This window comes from Emys orbicularis, chromosome 11 (genome assembly GCF_028017835.1).
Source record: "Emys orbicularis isolate rEmyOrb1 chromosome 11, rEmyOrb1.hap1, whole genome shotgun sequence".
Taxonomy (NCBI): domain Eukaryota; kingdom Metazoa; phylum Chordata; order Testudines; family Emydidae; genus Emys; species Emys orbicularis.
Genome location: NC_088693.1, coordinates 57032189 through 57054329, shown reverse-complemented (window position 1 = coordinate 57054329; position 22141 = coordinate 57032189). Strand labels below are relative to the sequence as shown.

The 22141-nt window shown below is 38.1% G+C and overlaps 1 protein-coding gene across 1 annotated transcript in view; it reads right to left on the bottom strand.

Annotated features, from left to right (window-relative positions):
* Positions 1-6852: 6852 nt before the first annotated feature.
* The window catches only part of PLCL1 (phospholipase C like 1 (inactive)), a 318557-nt gene continuing 303268 nt past the window's right edge, over positions 6853-22141 (bottom strand). The window contains exon 6 of the mRNA XM_065413646.1: positions 6853-7035. Within this exon, the coding sequence (XP_065269718.1) occupies positions 6853-7035 (183 nt within the window). The remainder of the gene's footprint in view (positions 7036-22141) is intronic.

The window sequence follows — 22141 nt, the reverse complement described above, 5'->3', positions numbered from 1 at the left end:
AACCTCTCAGAGATAGCCCTACACCATGGGAACTGTTTGACCCAGGTCACAGCAAAAAAGCTTACCAGACAGTGGGAAGAAGATATAAAAGGGGGGAAATGACATCATGATGGGACGTCGCTCTCCCTACAACACCACACATCTGGAAACACCTGAGGAACAAAGACTGAACTGTGGGAAGTGATGATCCCAGGATAAAGGGAGTTCTAGACTGTGGATTTCTAGACCTGGGAAACCCAAGCTGCAAAGCCAAGGCAGCTTGTGCCTTAAGAATCTGCCAGCCTTTAATCACTCAGGGTGAGAATTTGCTAATTCATATCCTACTTATCTAGTATGTTAAGCTCAGTTTGCAATTTTGTTTATAGGTAATGTGCTTTGATCTGTTTGCTATTACTTATAATCACTTAAAATATTTCCTTTTGAAGTTAATAAAATAAGTTTATGTTTTAATCCCAATCAGTGTGCGTTTGACTAAGGTGCCTAGGGAAAATCTCATCTTGGTTACCACAAGTGTGCATGGTCCTCTTCACATTGAGGGAGAGGTGGACCGGGGGTTAAACCAAGATACTGGCCAGATTTGACCAGGGCAGGACGGTACTGCTCTGGGGTCCTAGGCTGAGATGCTGGTGGTTAGAGAGCCTGCGTGTAACTGCAGCTGGGTGTGTCCCTACCTGTGTGAATGCTGGTGAAAGTGCAAGCTTGGAGGGCTTTTCAACTTGTCACAGCAGCACAGTGTGAGGGGAAGCCCAGGCTGGTGGGTCAGGGGAGCTCAGTGGTACTCCAGTTCCAGGTGGCACCCTGAGGGGGAACCCGTCACAGTCATAATCTGAATTTATTTCCTAAAGGCTAAATCCTGCTATACTTGCTCAGGTAGTACACCCATTGACGTCAGTGAACAAACCTTCTGGAAGAGACGTTATTTATCTCACACCCAGCAATTAACTTCTTCATCTGCTTTTGCCTCCCTTTTTTGTTGATTTGCTTTTATTGCCATAGCTTTGTTTTGTTACTATACATCAGGCATCAGATGCTTTTCCCACCGTACGCACTCAGACTCACACTACTTTAGGAGGAAGCTGTAACCTGTGAAAATCTTAGCATCTCAAAGCTATTCCTGAGCGTCCTGGACTTGGAGGAGATTTGAAGGGACCTAGGATGAGCTGGTCATTAGTCATTGCATCCTATTTATTCAAAGCCTCTCAGTCACAATCTCTCTACCACTTTAATTGTCTTTTTTCACCATTCCTTCCCTCCAACGTCTCTCTTCTGCAATAGGAACACTTTGACTAGATTTTTCACCCTCAAATTCAGCTCCCTTCCACACTGAAACATGCTGCACACAGTAGAGTACAAATTAACTTGCGAGCAGTGACTTGTACAGAAATAGATGGACAAATAGTACACTTCCTGATACATCTTCTCACTAAAACGAGAACGTGCTGGGTAAGAGTAGTGCTGATGAAGTCTCATGCTTTCATATCTTGGTGATTCATCTTTTGACCAATTTTTCCTTATTCTTCTACATCTTCCCATAACTCCTCTAAAGGAGCCATGGTCCAGATCTCTCCCTTTTCCCCCCATCTATTCCAATCTCTTTTTGCCCCACCCCACTACCCAGTTGCGACACTTGTACATGTATTTTTTGTGTTTTAAAATAGAGAGTCAGATGGCTGAGGAAGCATAGCCCAGTGTTTAAGGTGCTAGCTTGGGCACCCCGTATCAACTCCTTGCGCCATCACAGACTTCCTGCATGACCATGGGCAAGGCATTTAGTCTCTCCGTGCCTCAGTTTCCCATCTGTAAATGGGGATAATAGCACTTCCGTACCTCACTGGGATGTTGTGAGGATAAATACATTAAAGACAGTGAGATACTATGGCAATGGAGGCAATATATGTACCTTAGAGAGATACCTCAAATAAATGTCTCTGAATAATCTTTAGCTTCTTTGATGACATTTGCACTATTTTATATGAACTTTCTTCAAATATTCTAGTAGAAATGTTTGCCAAAGAAGTTTATTTTAAAGAAATATGGCAGAATATTCACTGACTGTGAACTTCACATTTCTAACCACAAGTGTGCACACCCGAAACCTCATGTTAAGAGTTACATTCATCCAATCAGGAAAGATAAACCTACTGTGTCATCTTCACCTTCAATTAAAGTTGACTATTGAACATTGACTACTCTCATCTAACTGCTTGTGAATAGGATACAGATCAGAAATTATTAGGGAGAGAATTCCAAGTAACAAATGGGAGAAAACAATGGTCTGTGTTTTGACAAGTCACAAAAAAATGAAATTTGTCCGTATTTCTTATGAATTATTTACTCAGCTCTATTTAAAATGATTATTTCCTTCACTCAATAAATTGAGTCCAAAGTGTGCTTCTAATTTACCTAGGTTCAGATCCAGTGCAGTTACTGTATCTCAAGGACTTCCACTTTCAATTTGCTTAGTTCACAAGTAAAAAGATGGGTTTTGTTCCAGGGCTGTCAGCCCTGCAGAGTCAGGCTGTAGTCTTCATCTCGTGAATCATCACCAGCAATAAAAATTCTGCTGGCCAAATTAATTGTTTTCAATGGGGTTGAACAGTCTAACTGTGGACAGTATTTTGCCCTGCAGTTGGAGTTTAATTAACAATTTTATTAAAGATCCATAAGCCAGAGACAATCCAGCTCACTCCCCCATAGCTATTTTGTCTCTGCTGGGCTAACACTAGGTAGTAAAATGTTATTTTAGTCAGTAAAGTTGGCAGATATGATGCTGAATAATCACAGAGAGCAGCGCTGTTCAGTCACAAGGTGCTATAGTCACTTTTCAGTGTAGAACTAAACCTTCATAGTTTTTCAAAACTATGAGTCCAGCTGATGGACTGTACAATTCCCCCACATAACTCTTTCAACAGACTTGTATTCTGACTGCTCACACACATCTGCTTTTCCAGTCAGGCACCTCCTAAACAGAGAATTTTGACTAGCTGCAGATTGGTTAGGAGATATAGTCACAGTCATTCCATTCATAATGTTTTTCCCTCTCACATTTATTTCTCATTTCTCCTAAGAAATAAAAAGCAAGATCTCCAGAAGTGAAAGTCTGGTGCATGAAGCGATTACAGCACCGTTAGTGCCCAAGTACCTAGACAAGTTTTCATTCTTTGCTATTATTCGTTCCTCCTATATACCTAATTTTACAAGAAATAAGACTGAGATATAGTAGTGACAAGTTAATTACAGTTGTGACATCTTGTGGTAGGTCTATTGTACATGTCTGTAACAGTAAGATATGATACCATCACCATATCTAAAATAAGCACTGGTGAAGAAGAGCGCTCTCCTCCATAACCTCTGCCTTCAGCTTCTTTTATAAAACATTTTAGCTTTCAGTGTCTTGAGTGATGACATTGTCTATTGCTCTGGGAATGGGATGGAATCCAAGGAGGTTATGACCTAATGTTTTAGTTTGAAGGGATAAAACGAAAAGATGGGTTATTATACAGGCAAGCTCTCGCTGTGCATGCAGTTATCTGATGACTATATTTAGGGAAATGAGACTAAAAAAGGAGGGACATGCACGGATCTGACATTTGGCCTGAGATGCATTTGTATTTGGAAGCTGTAAGATTATTTAAAATAGCATAAAAACCATGGGCAAATAATATCGAAAAAAGTCACAGGGCCATGTAAGGCTGTCATTAATGTTAACCTGACCTCATGTGATGAAGGCACATGTTTATTTCCATTGGCTGAGCCCAGGAGTAGGGCAACAGGTGTGTGAAAATTTGGTAAAAAATTATTTTGATTAAAAAGAGACAGAGAGAGAGAGAGAGAGAGACTGCAATCTCAGCACCAGAATGCACTAGCAGATGTGCATCCACCAACAGTTTTGGATGAACTATAGACTGCGATTTTACACAATAGCCAGAACTAACTGTACATATTGATACATTACTATCCTTAGTATATTAGAGAGACAAGGTGGGTGAGGTCAGATCTTTTATTGGACCAACTTCTGTTGGTGAAAGAGACAAGCTTTTGAGTTTACACAGAGCTCTTCTTTAGAAAGCTTGTCTCATATGTATTGCTGCTGGTTAGGCTGGGCATGATCCCTCCACATCCCTTTCTCCAAGGAAGAGTTTTTATTACGCTGCGTGGTACATAAAGCTTTTAAGAGGATGAATTAATGAGCAGAGGCAGATGAGAGAAGGACCTGGGCAGGCCTGGGGATTAATCTCTTGGTCCTGTACCTATGGGAGAGGGAGCATGGAGGCTACTCCAGCCATGTGAGGCAGCTCCCCAACTGTTCTACATCCTAAAGCGGCGGGAGGATTTCTCTTTCCCAGCACCCTCTGCCCAGCACCTAGCCTGGCTACTTGAGCGGGGTTTAAGATTTGTTCTTTAATTTCCAATACACTTTATGCACACTAAAACTGTTATGAAAGATGGATGTACATGTGATTAGAAGTCTTTCCAACAATCTTCTGTCCCCGCCCCATCTGTATAGAGGGAGTTCAACATTGTTGTATAGTGCCTGCTTTTGCCAACTTCAACTTGTAAATCAAGCTCTTGTCTATATTTTACCATCCAGGCAATTTATAAAACCAGAGAGCGAGAAAAAACTTCAGTTCTTGAAGGAGTATCAAATTGACTTTCAAAGTGAAAAAAATTAAGGCTGTTTTCATTTTAAAAGAAAATAGCACAGGGAACGGAGTTCTCTTCCAAAGAAACCCTTCCCATTACATAGATCATTCCTAAAAGAAGTTGTGTTCATAACTGGCATAAAGTTAGCTTAACAGTTTTTGTTCCATTGGACACTAACCTCTGAGCGCCAAGTTCTGTTTGCCATATACATAATTCCTGTTGAAATTGATAGAACAGAATCTGAAGGAAGAATTTGTCCATGCATGCTTAATACATTAATTTGGGCAGGGGTTATTTATTCCTTGACTGGCACCCAAAATAAACTCCCACCTGAAGTCACACAAGGAAACTGTAATACAAATATATATATACACAAATCAAAGACCTAAATGACTGATTAACATAGTGTGTGTGTGTGGGGGGGGGGGGGGAAACAATACCTGGTTCTTACTGTATATAATCAAGTTTCAGGCAACTGAGTTATAATCCTTTAAATAATGGGCTTCAAGACAGGACAGAACCTTATGTACAGCTCACCCAAATTCTAACACATGCTCTTAATCAGTTTTCAGTGTTTGCCTTCTGTGTAAAATCACTTAAAAACATGGGTTACAGTTGTTTCATAGCTTTACTCTCTCAGTAATGTGCAACATGAACATAATAGTGTTATTAAGAAGTCAAAAATAACTTAACACAGGAGCTATATAAGATTTTCAGACGGCCAAACTTCCAACAATTTACCTTTTGTTAAGTTCAGAAAATTAGCACATTTGTTAATCAAATTAATTTAAAAAGTAGCTTTTCAAAATAAAAGCAATGCTTTAAATAAATATAGTCTTTTATAACCATAGAACACTGAGTTCTGTTAAAGGTAACACAAATACTACACTTAAGCACAATACTGAAAAGACTGAAATGAACACCATGAGAATACATGAGCAGGACCCTATTAAGGATGACAGGATAAGGATTCATTTGTTGTCCTGCATCTCTTCTGTGTACGTTAAATGACAGTACAGTAGCATAATGGAGTTAATTCTCAAAACTACCATAAGGATTTGTTGTGTCATGACATTTATAATTGCTGCACAAGAATGCTGGTACCCTGTTTTTTCAAGCCATTTCTCTATGCTACATCTTCAGCAATTCTGCAGTCTTACTTCAAATCTCTAGCAGGGCATACTTCTTAAAACTGACACACTGTGGCCAAATCCTGCTTACTTTACTCACCGGACTTAAGTAGGATCACTGGTATGAGTAAGGCAAGAAGAAATTAACCCATTCTCTAAATGTCATATAAAGCTCACAGTTTGTGAAGTCTATAACCTTCCTTCAAATATTGGCATTCATCAATATTTCAGAATTACTGAAGATCACTGTCATGTTATTTTATCATTGATGAATGCTCACAATTCTCACTTCATAACTAGAGGGCAGAAGCTGTGTTTATTATTACACAAGTTAAATGCATTTCTGCAAAGATCGCAGCCGTTCTGCTGAGCTAAAATGTTGCACTGACCTTCTTGAATGAAAGAAGTTCGCTATTTCTTACATTACAATGTATTATCTGAATGTATTTCAGACACATGTATTTCAAAGACTAGCTAAAATTCTATGAAATGTCCATCTGAAATCCAATCAGGAACTATCTAGAAATTCTGTTTAATATTTCATTTACTTATTTTTAATTGATCATTAAAAATGATGTTGAGGATTTGTAGCAATCCATTAATTTCACCCTTACAACAAATGGTTATTTGTTAGTGAAATCTGTTTTGTTTAATTTAAACAGAATATATTAAAAGTTGTAAATTAAATGACAAAGGCAGGAAAGTCAAACGAAGCACAAAATTGATACAATAAGTATTCTATTTGTTTTGATCTTCAGAATTAACATGTCTGTTCAAAGATGACAAAAGAATAAATTAGTAAATGGATAAAGCAACTCTTAAACGGGCTTTTCTAGGATTCCACACACACGTTCTCTCTCTCATTCACACTCCCCACCCACTCCTCGGATTTATTAGAAATTTTACTACTAAAGAGTTTAACTTAGATAAATTAACTGCATTAAAATACTGACATTGTGAGGAATTTAATACTTCCAACACCCTGCAAGAAGGCATTCCTGTGTGAAATTTTAAATGCTTTAAAAAAATAGTTTAAAGTTATTGAAATATATGACAAATATGACAGCTCTGCCTTCTCTCACAGCCTGCCGTTCTCATCCCCAGTATCCTTCTCCTCTATTGCCTCAAGGCATCGTTTTGATTTTGCATCCATGTTTCCACTTCCAGTTTTGCTCAGTCCACATGACAAGCAGGCCAGCTGGATCTGCTTCATATTCTCTATGGCTTCATTCTTGGCATTCTTCAACAGATCTCCTTGTCCCTAAGAGTATATAGAAATACACAAAGAAAAAAAGGCATGAATAATATAGATCATTAAGAACTTAAAGTGGAGCTGCTGTTCTCATGTCCTCCTTAAATTACTTTTTATGATGGAACAAGGTTCAAATTCACCCATCTCTGTTTCAATTCCACAGTGGGGCCTACTATTAATTTCAGCACAGACAGAAGGGACTGAAATCATCTGGCAGCTTTTTAAATGCACCGTACCTTTAGCCAACATAAAAGGCAGCAGAAGCAGTCATAGCAGTGAGTTTGGTGGGCTGGGCCTGCAGATACAATGTCTTATAAACGATTAATTTGAGAGACAAGGGGGGTGAGGTAATATCGACATTCTGTTGGTGAAAGAGACAAGCTTTTGAGCTTACACAGAGTTCTTTCTTCAGGTCTGGCAACAGAGAATGGTCCAATAAAAGATATTACCTCAGTGACCGTGTCTCCCTACTATCATAGGTCCAACATGGCTACAACACCGCATACAACAATGAAAAATATGTATTGTCAGTAGAGGGATTTTATAGTCATTTATGCCTTTTTCTAGCTAGTTCATTGTGCCGTGGACTATGTTCCAAACTGGCTGAAGTGGCAGCATATTAAGGCGAAGCCTTTGGGAGTGCAGAACCCAAGGGCCCCATCAAACCACAGCACCAGTTTGTTAAGCTGATCTCAAGGCAGCAGCAGCAGTGGAAAGACCCTTCTCCATATTAAGGAAAAAATAAACTTGATTTAATAATAACAGGCTAGGAGTTCTCTCAAATAGATGAGAAGTCCATACATTATAGTAGGCCTGCCTGTTTATACCCAGGCCAGTGACAATCCTAACTGAATCAATAGAAGATTGTTCTCTTCAGATAAGTCAGCTGGAATAGTGATTCTACAAAACCACCACCACACTGCTACTGCCAGTGGCTCCATTACGCCACTCTTTGAAACATTAGATCTTAAATGAAAATATTTAATCATCCCAAATCATATAGATGGGGTAAATTGGGGGGAATTTTAGTACTAATGAAAGCCTTCTCACATAGCCCTGTTAACACTCCTTAGTCATGGCTGGCTATCCAGTCCTAAGCTTCTCATTGACAGAGGTGTGTTTATGAGATGTGCAAACATTTCTATGCACCATGCTGAATCCATTCAACCCATTTCATCTGTGACCTTCCAGCAGACTAACATGAACCTAGGATTTGATGCACAAAAAGTTTCTTTTATACCACGTCAAAACACTTCAAAGGTAAAGTCCCCTAAATTATCTCAATCCAGTTTTTAAACATCAGAAAAAATGCCGATCTTCAAATATAATAAATTGTGCATCTCATTCTTTGTCAGAGACACAATGATGAACAATTAACATTTTTGAAGATTTCAAATAAAAATAAATGTACTTATGTTATCTACACTACAACATAGAGAGGCCACTGAGAAATGAGAGTTAGAGAAGTTACCAAAATATAAAATGAGTTTACTCTTTGGTCTATACAAGATCATCTGACCATGTCAACTGTGATTTTAAATAAAAATGTGACACATTATTAAAAAACAACAATCATGCTACCAGACTGGCACCTTTTGACTGCTTAGCAGACTTACAATTGTCTCCCTGTGAATATTAAAAATAAAAGTCATCTACCAGCAAGAACACCTGTGTGTCTATATTTTTTTAGTCATTGTTTGCTTGCTACAAATGCAGAGTGTAGATACCCATAAAATTTGGAAAATATTTATCCCCCTCTGAAAGTTTATAAATACATAATTACAACTAGATAGCTGTTTTTAATTTGAGAACAAGGAGAATTATGATACCAAAAAAGTGCACTTAACACAGTCAGAGTTACCCAGTGTAGGACACACACACACTTATAATATCCTTGCCGCCTTCCAACAGTTTTGTCCAAAAGGGCGTGGGGGTGTTATATGGAAGTTCCATTAATATGCTAACGTTTAAAAGTTCTAAAATGAATATTGATAGTTTAAATTGTGTGAAGGGACAAGCATGAGAGATTGGTGTTACAAAATAAATAAATAAAAGCAGGAGATTCTGCTAGATATTAAAATGAAGGGTTGTCAAGAGCTTGAGTTGATCTTCTTAATGTCAACATCAAACCAAGTACAGCTTTAGGTACATCATTGCATACAGCTGTTTATATTTGTATTCAAAATGAAAAGATTTCCACTTGCTTTTCTTGTAAATCCATTTTACTAGTTACAATTTTCTAAAACGATTAAACAGAAGTTATGCCAGATTGCAAGAAGTTCCTTTAAAATATAAGGAAAAACTGAAATCTGTAGGATAACATTTATGAACATGTCCTAGATTGGGGCATAACGGTACTTCAAGCTTCCAATTTTCTAAAGCATCACCCACATAAAGGGCCATATCATTTTCCACTATAATTCTGGCATCTCTCAAGACACAGAGATGCTATTCTCAGGTCCTCCACAGATAGAACTATGGATGATTTCTCTGGGATGGGGGCTAAAGATTGTAGTCCTATGGGTGAAATTGGGGTCACAGTGAAGTTAATGAGAATTTTTTGCCATTGACTTCAGTGGGATCAGGATTTCACCTCATGAGTTTCAGTGTGCATGCAATTTGAACCACATCCAATCATATACAGCCTTTCCGATGCAGATTATTACGGTTAGGAGTAATTAGCATGGAGATCTGTATGGGTCACATGGTAACCAGAATACATTGTTGCTGCTTTTCCTGCATTGCTGTGTGCCCATGAAAAGCTAGTTATGACATTTTGTATGTGGAGCCAAGAATTTAGTCCTAACACATTAGTTACTGGACAGGAGGAACAAGAATTGGGTGACATGTTTAAAAGCTGAGCAGAGTCACCAGAGAATCCTGCACAGTAACAAGGAAGCTCCCTGAACACTGTTCAGGTACATGTATAAATGAGCCCTAAACAATGTACCTTTTTCAGCTTCAGAACTTGTCCATTAGCATGCACGTAACACAGAATCTCAGGGCAGGAGATATTCTAATGAAGATTTAGGGACAGATTTTTAAAGACTGTTAGATACCTGAATATGCAGATAGGTGCCTACTGGGATTTTCAAAAGCTCCTAACTCCCCTTGAAATCCATAGGATTTAGATTTCTAGGCACCTTTGAAAATCTCACTAGCTATCTGCACCCTTACGTGCTTAAATACTTTTTAAAGATCTGGCCCTTACTGACAATAACACCATCTCTACATCTAGGCAATCTAATCTAGTATCTTGTATGCCATACATGTTGTGTGAGTTCTTATAGAACAAATCATATGTAATGGCCTGGAACCCAGGGGCAGAACCCTGCATATCTTCAAAGGGTGAAGATCCCAGAACCCCTTGTGGTATTCTAAAGGCACCAGATACATATGGGTAAGTAAAAGGCTGTCATGAAAGTGATACATCATAATAATGGGAAGCACTACACAGCTAACATTGCTCTGCTTCTCCCATTCTCCAGCACTGAAACAGGCAGGATTTAGCCCACATAACTTTGCACACTGTATTGTTTTGACCCTAGTAAACAAAAGCAAGAAACAATGGTAGCTGGCAGGGTTCAGCACTGGTAAACAATGTTTGGGAAACAATGGCAGCTGGAGATGTCATCTTAGACCAGTGCACCAGAGCCTGATTGCTTCATTTCCTGATGACGTGGACTTGTCCTGCTGTACAATGTAAGTTACTAAATAGATGCTAAGAATCAGATTTAATAAGAGTAGCTGTGTGCTATTCCTTACGAAGCACTGAACTATAAAGAGAGAGAAAGCTCAATCTGACAGTTATGGGAATAGGCAGATAGATATACTTAGAAGACTGGAATTTGGTGAGCAGCAAAGGTTTAAAGAAGTCGGTAAATAAAATCTGCACCACATACATTTCAGAGAAGTGTGATTATGCTTTTAGGATGAAGGTTGATATTGTGGTTAAAGGCACTAGGATTGGGATTCAAGAGATCAGGGTTAAGTCCATGACACTGCCCCAGACATTCTGCATGACTTGGGGGCAAGTCACTTCATCTGTTTGTGCCTTATTACCCCACCTGCAAAATGGAGTGCTGTGCGGCTAAAGTCATTGTTATTTACAGAGCACTAAGTTACTACAGTGACTGGACCCTTTCCGGGCAAGTACCTAGAGAGATGGACTAGTGGCATCATCTGAGACATAGGTACCAAGAAATCATTACATTAATAATTATACCAAAGTTGATGTCATGAATGTAATTTGAAATAGTTTGTTTTGAATGGGATGAAACATCTAGGCTCTACAATCTTCCATGCCCCTACAATACAGCCCCATCTAATGCTGATACTTGGCATTATCAGGAATATTTTGTTACAGATTCAGCCATAATGGTGTCAGGCTGCCTGATATCACTGCTATGTACTAAGACTACAATTCCTGATGTAACAGTTTTAAACATGTATTAGTGTTTCACCCTTACCATTTTTTACAATGTTTGTATTTGACTAGTACAATTTGCCAATAAGAAAGACCTCAAGGCAGTGCCTTGAAGGTTATGATTTGATTTGTATCTAATATAATTGTGTGTATGTGTATATACAAAAAGCTATAAAACTTTAGTCCAAAATTAATTTAGTGATTTGATTTTTACCACCTTTAGGCTACATTTTTACACAACACATGATTTGAGAAAAGGAGGGGATCTCAAGCTGCTAACTGTTTAACTCTAGGGAAAGTTTTGTTCAATTAAATCATTCCCATGCAGTAAATTAAATATGTGCTGTTTGCGCCCACCGAAGGCAATGGGAGTTTTGCCATTGATTTCAGTGGGTTCAGGACCTATTCCCATGGAAGACTCGGAAGCTTGGGAATGCTGGCCCAGAGATGGACCATCATCCTTCACTTCCCATGCTATTGTGGGAAGCTCCATCATCCATTTCAAGATAAAGGGAATTTTCAGCCTGACTGGAGTTATCAGCCCAGCAAGGTGGCTTTGACCTGAACAGCCCAACCCACTTTTAAACAGTGTCCCTGGCTGTATCAGTCTCCTGCCCCCTTCCCATGTTATGTCCTTGAGGCCTGAGCTGGCATCTTTCCCATGAACTTGACTGCCATGACAACCACATTGGGTGGAGCACAGGCTCCACCTGGGAATTGGTGTTATTTTGTTGCATCTGCGCAAGACTAAAGGCTTTGAAATTCTATGGCCTATGGTAGGCAGGAGGTCAGACTACATCATCATAATAGCCCTTCTAGCTTTCAAATGTACGGGTCTAAAGCTGGCATTATGTTAACCACATCAAAGAATGGAAATACTACATAGAATAATGAGTAGTCCTGAAGCTGGAGCTGTGTCTTCCCATGTGTTTGTACCGCACCTACCACAATGAAGCCACACTCCTGGCTGGCCTCTGGGTGTTACAGGAATATAAATGTGAAATAATAATGGTATGGTGCCAGGGGAGCTCCTGAAGTCCTTCTAGCCTGTGTGTTTCTGGAGACAATTTTAGCTGTTTAGTCTTATGAACCCATATTGCACACAGTTCCATGGGGGTAGTCGTCAGAGTTCACACATGCTATGAGTGGGGGTGAATATTTTCCATCAAGCAGGAGCAACACAGGACAGATGAAATTCAATAGATATTAAAAGCAAAGTTTAAACGGATGGTCTGTGCTGTCTTTTTGATTTCTTCCTTTTCTTTCCAGGGCAAAAGGTGGGTATGGAAATCCTTCTCACGTCTCACTGTAAATCAGGCCTTCGTTCGAGTCTCCTCTGAAAGACCCACTCATGGTATCCTACTTGGTATTTAATTTATCTATCTTGGAAGGATGGCAGGCTGAGTGAACCCTGTCAAGATTTGTATCTGTGGCCCTAGGAAGTCCAGCTATTTCACGTTTGATGTTTTAATGCTAAAGGTGATAGTTCATTGGTCTATTGAATATTTAAATAATCAGGTCATTACAATTGATTATGGCTTACAAGTTTATCTTGGAGATGCTTTAAAATTTCTTTTGGATCCAAGAGTTAAACTATACTTCCATAAAATGTTGTTGAGAATCTGGGGAGAATCTAATTTTACTTTCCTTCTAGAAATAGAAATGTACCTACCAAAATATTGCATTCATGTGTGTACTGACTTATCTATGTCTGAGTTTCCTTGGAATTTTTTTTTTTAAACAGCTAGTTCATTTGAGCAAGCTGAGGAAGCAAAAATGATTTTGAATCATCTGTCACAAGAAAATTAATGACAAACTTATCCCTTGTGACAGTGCTGTCATAATTCTAAAGATACCATCAAAAATTTCTGTGGGCATGCTCTGTTTGAGAAGCCATCTGTTTGCTTTGAAAAACTGTCTGTGACCATAATACACTTATGAAAAATGTCAGCAAAATTGTGTCAACACCTTAAACTAAATACTGGAAAGAATCTGCAGTAAATTTTAAAAATATAATTAAACTTAAGTGACCTTTATAAGTCATTGGCATAAACTCAGTGTATAGAACAATCCTCTTTACTCTCACAAACAAAGGAATCATTCTCTCTCTCAGACAAAGAGAAATTGTATTTGTCCATTTTTGGCATCTATCTGTCTCCCTTCTGTTATTGATATCAGCAGCCTCTCTGAAAATAAATATAATAAGTGGGAAAAGGTTAAATTCAACATTTGGTAGGATACTAAGTAAAGCTAAAAGTGATTAATCAAACATTTTAGTAGGAAGTTTAATCAAGACTTGAATTTTTCTTCTAGGAATAAAAGTTACAGAATATTAAATGTGATGTTTCATATGTCTAACTACAACTAACTATGGAATTCTAACATGAATTAATACTACTGTACAAACAGTGCAGTATGTCAGACTAATAGCTTGAGCCTTTACTCTGATGGACGAATACTATTTAAAATGTAGAGAGATCATTTTGCATAGCTTTAAATGTTACTCAGTTTCAATGTCATTATATAAAAGGCTTTAAGTAGTGTATTAGCTGGACTAGAAAGACACTAGTAATAACTAGAAATGGGCAAAATTGTGGGTTTCAGTTTTATAAAGCCTTGGCCTTTTGTAAAGTCAAACTAAATCAGGTGAGGGTCAGATCCAAGGTCTGTTATATCCAAACTCCAGAATTTGAGGGTGTGTTGGGAGGAAGACGCTAAAATAAATGGTTTCAGTTTGGGCCCATTTCTAATAAACACTTCAATTCAGATCCTGTTGAACAAATTAACCTCTGATATTTATTTAATGGTGCCGTACCATCCTTTGAGCAGCCACTGTTACTGATCATTCAGACTCTCACAAACTGATTACAGGCAGTCTCCCCTCCCCCCTCCCAGTATTGTCAACAAAGAATGTTACTGTCAATATTCAAGTAATTCTCTGCAGTAACATAAGCAGACTACAAAACAGTCTTTGCAGCCCATATCTTAAACCTGTTAAAAAGTGCACCGAGATTTGAAAGGCAAAGAGATCTTAAGGATGAATTTGTTTATTACCATTAAAATGGAAAATCTTGAACAGCTGCATATTGAGTCTTAGGATCTCTATGCCTTCCAAAACTGACACTGTTACTAAGCAGGCTAAGTTGGCTGCTAGGGCCATTTTGTGGTCTGTTTATTGTTAAAGCAGACATTCGCTTATCTACTGGTGAACACATTCTTTGACAACTTATTAGAGGAGCTTTATATAATCAATTTCTAAGGGCCTGAGTAAACAAACAATAAGTGATTTGATTTCCCCCCCACAGCCCATCTCACAGCATGTTAATACCGTATCTTTGACTTTTCCAAAATAAGGAGGAAACTGCCTGCATACTGCTATTTAATCAGACAGTAAAATCACCATCACAGAACCCAAGATTGGTTGGCTGAAGAAGGTTCACTGTTAAAAACCCAAAAATGACAGACAAACCATCAGTAAAGTATTATGTCAGATGTATTTATACTGACAGATGTACACAGAAAAAGAGTAACCGTTAAAATAATGGTACAGATAATTGAGCTGAAAGCAAAAAGACCTATAGAAGCATCTGTGATATTTATAGATTCTGTGCAGACACTGAATTTACAGCAAGGGTACCGTTTTCAAAGTGTTGTGCTGGGGATTTAACTGTGTTTAATTATTAATGGGACAGGTGCATAGTTAAATCACCAAACACTGTTTTGAAAATTTACTCCTAAACAGCAAAGCCTTTAACAGACTGGTTAGGCCACTATTTTTAATTGCTATCAAAAGCTGATATTATTCCACTCCTTTTTTCAAAGTCAATTGTGGGGAGGTATTTGTATGAATTTGATTTTAAAGAATTCCAGTTTTAAAACAGAGCACAATTTATTCAGAACTTCTGTGGAGCATTCCTAGGTTTATGCAGATATATTATTATTATTTTAAACACTTTAAGACATTTACTTAATTCTCTGTGATACAGATTGTTCTGTACTTTTTAAAATACAACAAAAAAATCTTTAGGCAGAAAGAACACATTTGTCTTAGATGTGATATCTAGAAAAAGGTTGAGCCTGGATTAGTCCTAGGAATAAGGGTTGCAAGATCATTCCCTGGCTGTTGATTTTATGTTATGTAAGAGTGACTAGGTTAAAAATAAATGAATATAGGGAGATATACCCATCTCATAGAACTGGAAGGGACCCTGAAAGATCATTAAGTCCAGCCCCCTGCCTTCACTAGTAGGACCAAGTACTGATTTTGCCCCAGATTCCTAAGTGGGCCCCCTCAAGGATTGAACTCACAACCCTGGGTTTAAGTAGGCCAATGCTCAAACCACTGAGCTATAAAGGGAAAGCTTATTTTTATGACTACTCTCATTACCATAGTATCTAACACATGGTATTGTATAGGCAGTACCCAAGATTTCTCATTAATATCAGAATGTAACAGTAGCACTTTTAATTTAGGTCTTACTCCTATACCATTGATTTCAATGAGAGTTTTGCCACTGACTAAAACGGGAGCAGGACTGGACCACCAGTTTCACTTGTGTACAATTTTGCATGCCAAACTGAGCAGCACTAACTTGTTACATTAAGTTCAGTATGGTACTGAGCGCAATAGACCTGTATCTCAGTATCACAAAGAAGGCTCTTTCAAATATTTGCAAAAATAAGACTCAGCGATATTAATGACTGGAAGGAGTTTGCAATTTTTCCCAACTACTGGGAACTGAGATGCACATCTGCTTGCCTATTTCTTTCCTAACCTTTGAGAGTGTTATAAAATAAACAAACAATAAGGAAACTGAAGGGTACAGGGTTGATCAAACTGATTAAAACATTACCATGTGCACATTCATATAGTAATGTGAGCTAATGGTATTCCCATGCATGGAAGGGCTTAACCAATTGAGAGAATTATGTAAATCATATGACGTGTAGTATAATCTCACAAGAGAATGAACCTGTACAGTTTATCATAGAGAAAATCCAGCCAATGAAGGGCAGTTATGTATGAAGTGTTATATCTCTGTAACCAAAAGCAGGAAAGAGAAACTATACATGGAATATATATGTTTTCCCTGAGGGTTTTGATTACTGTCAGCTTGTAAAAGTATGGTCAGCACAAAGGTTTTTTGAGTACAAGGTTATAACAAAGGGGCTGAATGGTATAGTAAGCAAGTAGCATGTTATTCCTGTGCATTTTTAAAATACAACTATAGTTTCCAGCTCTGTCCCCATAAAAGATATAAGAGAAAAGAATGGCAGATGAAAAGCATGATTATAACATGGAAGAATTCATATATCACACCTGTACACGCTACTGTTTACATTAATAAAACAGAAAAGTATAGTTTGTTTTTAAATACATGGTAGGTTATAGCAAGTGGGGTAAATTATGCTTCATGTTTGAAAAGGCGGGTTTGGGGTTTTGTTTTTTTTAAAGTATAAAAATTGCTAATGAGTAAGTGTAGACTACAGAAGGGAAGTGGGATATTTGGAAAGTGAGTTAACAATAAGAAATTCAGTTACACAAGATGATTATAGACCAGGGGTCAGCAACCTTTCAGAAGTTGTGTGCCGAGTCTTCATTTATTCACTCTGATTTAAGGTTTCGCGTGCCAGTAATACATTTTAACGTTTTTAGAAGGTCTCTTTCTATAAGTCTATAATATATAACTAAACTATGGTTGTATGTAAAGTAAATAAGGTTTTTAAAATGTTTAAGCAGCTTCATTTAAAATTAAATTAAAATGCAGAGCCCCCCAAATCGGAGGCCTGGACCCGGGCAGTGTGAGTGCCACTGCAAATCAGCTCGTGTGCCGCCTTCGGCATGCGTGCCATAGGTTGCCTACCCCTGTTATAGACACAAACTGGAACATTTGCATGTATTTTAATTACATATGGAAATAAATAAAATCCGTCATCCCCCAAATCTCTCTTGATCTAGATTTCATTAGTTGACCGATTTCTTAAGGGTACCTCGACAGGGATGAATCTGAAGGAAGCCTAGGAAGAGATCTCTGATTTGATAAAATGCGGGCTTTTAGAATAATAACATCCAGAGATTAATTTCTCACCTCCTTACAATGGGCTACCAAGTTAAGGTTGGGGTTTTTTAGGGCTATCAAATGAGTAAAAAATAATTAATTGTGATTAATTGTGCAATAATAATAGAATACCATTTATTTAAATATTTTTGGACGTTTTCTACATTTTCAAATATATTGATTTCAATTACAACACAGAATACAAAGTGTACAGTGCTCACTTCATATTTATTTTTGATTACAAATATTTGCATTTAAAAAACAAAATAAATTGTATTTTTCAATTCACCTCATACAAATTCTGTAGTGCAATCTCTTTATCATGAAAGTTGAACTTGCAAATGTAGAATTATGTACAAAAAACTAACTGCTTTCAAAAATAAAACAATGTAAAACTTTAGAGCCTACAGGTCCACTCAGTCCTATTTCTTGTTCAGCCGATCGCTCAGACAAACAAGTTTGTTTACATTTGCAGGAGATAATGCTGCCTGCTTCTTGTTTACAATGTCACCAGAAAGTGAGAACAGGTGTTCGCATGGCACTTTTGTAGCCGGCATCACAAGATATTTACATGCCAGATGCATTAAAGATTCATATGTCCCATGATGCTTCAGCCGCCATTCCAGAGGACACGCCTGTCCATGCTGATGATGGGTTCTGCTTGATAACAGACCGACGCATGTTCATTTTCATCATCATGCCAGATGCCACCAGCAGAAGGTTGATTTTCTTTTTTGGTGGTTTGGGTTCTGTAGTTTCCGCATCGGAGTGTTGCTCTTTTAAGACTTCTGAAAGCATGCTGCACACCTCGTCCCTCTCAGATTTTGGAAGACACTTCAGATTGTTAAACTTTGGGTCAAGTGCTGTAGCTATTTTAGAAATCTCACATTGATACCCTCTTTGCATTTTGTCAAATCTGCCACAAAAGTGTTCTTAAAACAAACAACATGTGCTGAGTCATCATTCAAGACTGCTATGACATGAAATATATGGCAGAATGCAGGTAAAACAGAGCAGGAGACACGCAATTCTCCCTCAAGGGGTTCAGTCACAAATTTAATTAACACATTATTTTTTTAAAATGAGTGTCATCAGCATGGAAGCATGTCCTCTGGAATGGTGGCCAAAGCATGACGGGACATACGAATGTTTAGCATATCTGGCACGTAAATACCTTGCAATGCCGGCTACAAATGTCCCATGTGAATGCCTGTTCTCACTTTCTGGTGACATTGTAAACAAGAAGCGGGCAGCTTTATCTCCCATAAATGTAAACAAACTTGTTCTTCTTAGTGATTGGCTGAACAAGGAATGAGTGGTCTTGTAGGTTCTAAAGTTTTACATTATTTTGTTTTTGAGTGCAGTTATGTAACAAAAAAAATCTATATTTGTAAACTGCACTTTCATGATAGAGAGATTGCACTACAGAATTTGTATGAGGTGAATTGAAAAATACTATTTCTTTTATCATTTTTACAGTGCAAGTATTTGTAATAAAATATCATCAAGTGAGCAGTGTACACTTTGTATTCTGTGTTGTAACTGAAATCAATATATTTGAAAATGTAGAAAAACATCACAGTGTGATTAAAACTGAGATTAATCGGGATTAATTTTTTAAATTGGGATTAATTTTTTTGAGTTAATCACGTAAGATAACTGCGATTAATTGACAGCCGTAGGGGTTTTTTGTTTTTCACCTTTTCTTATTTGTTTGCAGGCACTCCACCTGAGAGTGACGTCTTAAGGTACCTGAGAACAACAGTCTTGGGGGACTCCTTTCATCCCCCGGTCAAAAAGAGACAGTGGCTGCATAAACATGTGTGTTCCATGCTGGTTTTTTGTTGTAGGTTTTTTTTTTTTAATTGCTTTGTTGTTATTGTTTTTAAATACAGACACTTGGTTCCATAATTCATTATTTGCCTCCCCTAACACTAAGAGTGTGCATGCGTGCGTGCTCACGCATAGTTGGACAGAGGAGGAGTTCAGAAAGAGAAACCAAACTGATTGTCATTCCCCGGGAGAAAACAAAGCACAGAACCTTAGAGATCTGATTTAAACCTCTTTAATTAATGCAAAGTGTTTTCCTGAAAGACTAAAAGGTAAAAATAAATGACAAATCTCATGCTGTAGTAGTGCACCATTGATTTTAAAGTAGAGCTCTACAGTAATCGGTGGGGAGTTCTTATAAATCAATGGCACTACACGGCTCCTAAACTGCTCTCTCTCTCATGCAGCTTTTTCTTCTTCTTTTTTTTTTTTTTTGGTATAACAAGAGTTGGCTTTTTAAAAAAAATATCTCGTTTCTCTTTCATCTGGGTGTTTAAATTAAATTACCTCATATCAGACTGTCAAGAGCAATGAACGTGAACATCTACCATCTGTAAGTGCTAGAGCAGGAACTTTCTGAAACAACAGCATTAATTTGATGTTTTCAATATGCTGTGGGGTGAGGTGTTTGAGAGAGAGAGAGAGAAAGAGAGAGAGATGGGCATTAGGCGTACAGTAGTGGACAGTTTGCAAGCACAAAGGTATCTTTGGGCTATCTCTGTTAGCCCTTCCAAGCTGGAAGTCTGGCTGTCCTGTAATGAAAAGTTTGAAACAGAGAAGGTGTGGCTGGAGACCACCAGTGCCCCAACTGGTACCAAAGAAACCTCAGATCACTGCAGAAACTGAGGGACTGTTTATTATTAATATACTGCTGTGCAGTATAACTTAAAACTATGTGGCTGGAGGTGCGTTCAGCTCATATGAAGTGATGAGGACTGATTCTCTCACCTACCCCAGTGTAAATCAGGAATAACTCCATTCAAGTCAATGGGGGTATAACAATGTAAAACCATAGTAAGTAAGAGGAAAATCAGGCAGAAAGGATGTAATTTTCAATATACTTGCACTCTGCCTCTCTGAGCAAAAGTCCTGATGCAGGAGAAGACAAATATGCATTTGATAGTATTGTAGCTAAAAAAAAAATTCCTGAAAAAAATAGGTGACTTTGGAGTCTTTAAAGGTCCCTAGACTGAACTCTTTGGCTCTTTGTTTATAACAAGTCAGACTGCACACCACATTGTTAACTTACTCAACTCAGGACTCTAACTCACATATGTGTGTTACACCTCTACCTCGATATAACGCTGTCCTCGGGAGCCAAAAAATCTTACCGTGTTATAGGTGAAACCGCGTTATATAGAACTTGCTTTGATCCACCGGAGTGCGCAGCCCCGCCCCCCCCGGAGCACTGCTTTACCACCGCGTTATATCCGAATTCGTGTTATATCGGGTCGCGTTATATCGGGGTAGAGGTGTATTTGGGCAGTATCTTGCTCCCATTAAAGTCAATGACTAAATTCCTAATGATTTAATGGCAACAGGATCAGATTCTTAATGATGCATTATTCAGATCTAGGACCTGATTCTACACCAGTTGAGGTCAACTGGAGTTTTGCCACATTGCAACAGATGCCTATTTAGTCTCCGTAATATGCCTGGATACATCACTAATATGGGGTGGGAACACTTGCTAGGGAAAACACACAGTGGAGTTTATAACCGGTAAGTGGATCTGTCTAACTTTAATTGCACAAAATTATGGATGTTCTTACTGAATGTTAGCTGTATGGAATAGACTATGCAAAGTTACAGTCATGCAAATAAAGACTTAATTCCTACTTAGAGCAATGGTTAAAATATATATGTGTAGCTGTGCTTACATTTTAGTGTTAAGTGAAAAACCTAATTATACTGAAGTACAATTATTTCAGCCAGAGTAATGGAGCATACTCATACAGTGCTTGTTCAGATGTACAGTTCCCTATACACTGACTAGGTCCGGGTGTCTGATTTGCATAATTACTGCAGAGTTATTGCTGAATAACCATACAGTCTGCAAATCCTTGTACTCTGATTGGCTGACAGCCATCACCAACTAATTAGAGTGCAAAAGTTTGCAGAACTACTATTTACACTGCAAAGAGTTTTCAAATCTCCCTACTTTGGCACTATAATCCCTCCGATTTAACTGCTCCCCTGCTCAATTTTCAAACTGTTTCTAGCAAGAAAAGTGTGACTTCAGCTTCGTATTCCCTTCAGCTGAAGCAGAAAACTCCAACATTTACATGAAGGAGAAGGGGAAAAGAAAGTAAAGCCATCAAACTGCTGGAAGGGCAACTGTTTTTAAAAGACGTTTGAATAAATGCCTTTGAATCATTTCCTTTCCTCAGGTCAAATCCTGTTCCCACTGACTTCAATGGGAGTTTTGCCAATGACCTCAATGGGAACAGAATTGAGCACTTTTCTCTGATCACTTTCCTTCCCCAGAGGTCAGATTATTTGTAGAAGAGGCTTGTTGACCATTAGGGAGGGAGAAACTGAAAGGAAACAGTGAGGTAAGAAGAAAAATTAGGAGGGTCAGAAGTAGGCATGACAGAAGCCGAGAACTCACAATGAAAACTGAAAATGTGGGACAGAGTAACTAACTGAATATAACACAAAAATAAACGCGACCCAAGGAGTTCCTTTATTGATTGTATTACTCGTTTCCTATTGAGTTCAATAAAACCGTAATATAAACTAAGTCAAATTTCCAATCTGTCACAACAGATTGCCATAAAAAAATGGGGGCTTTGCAGCA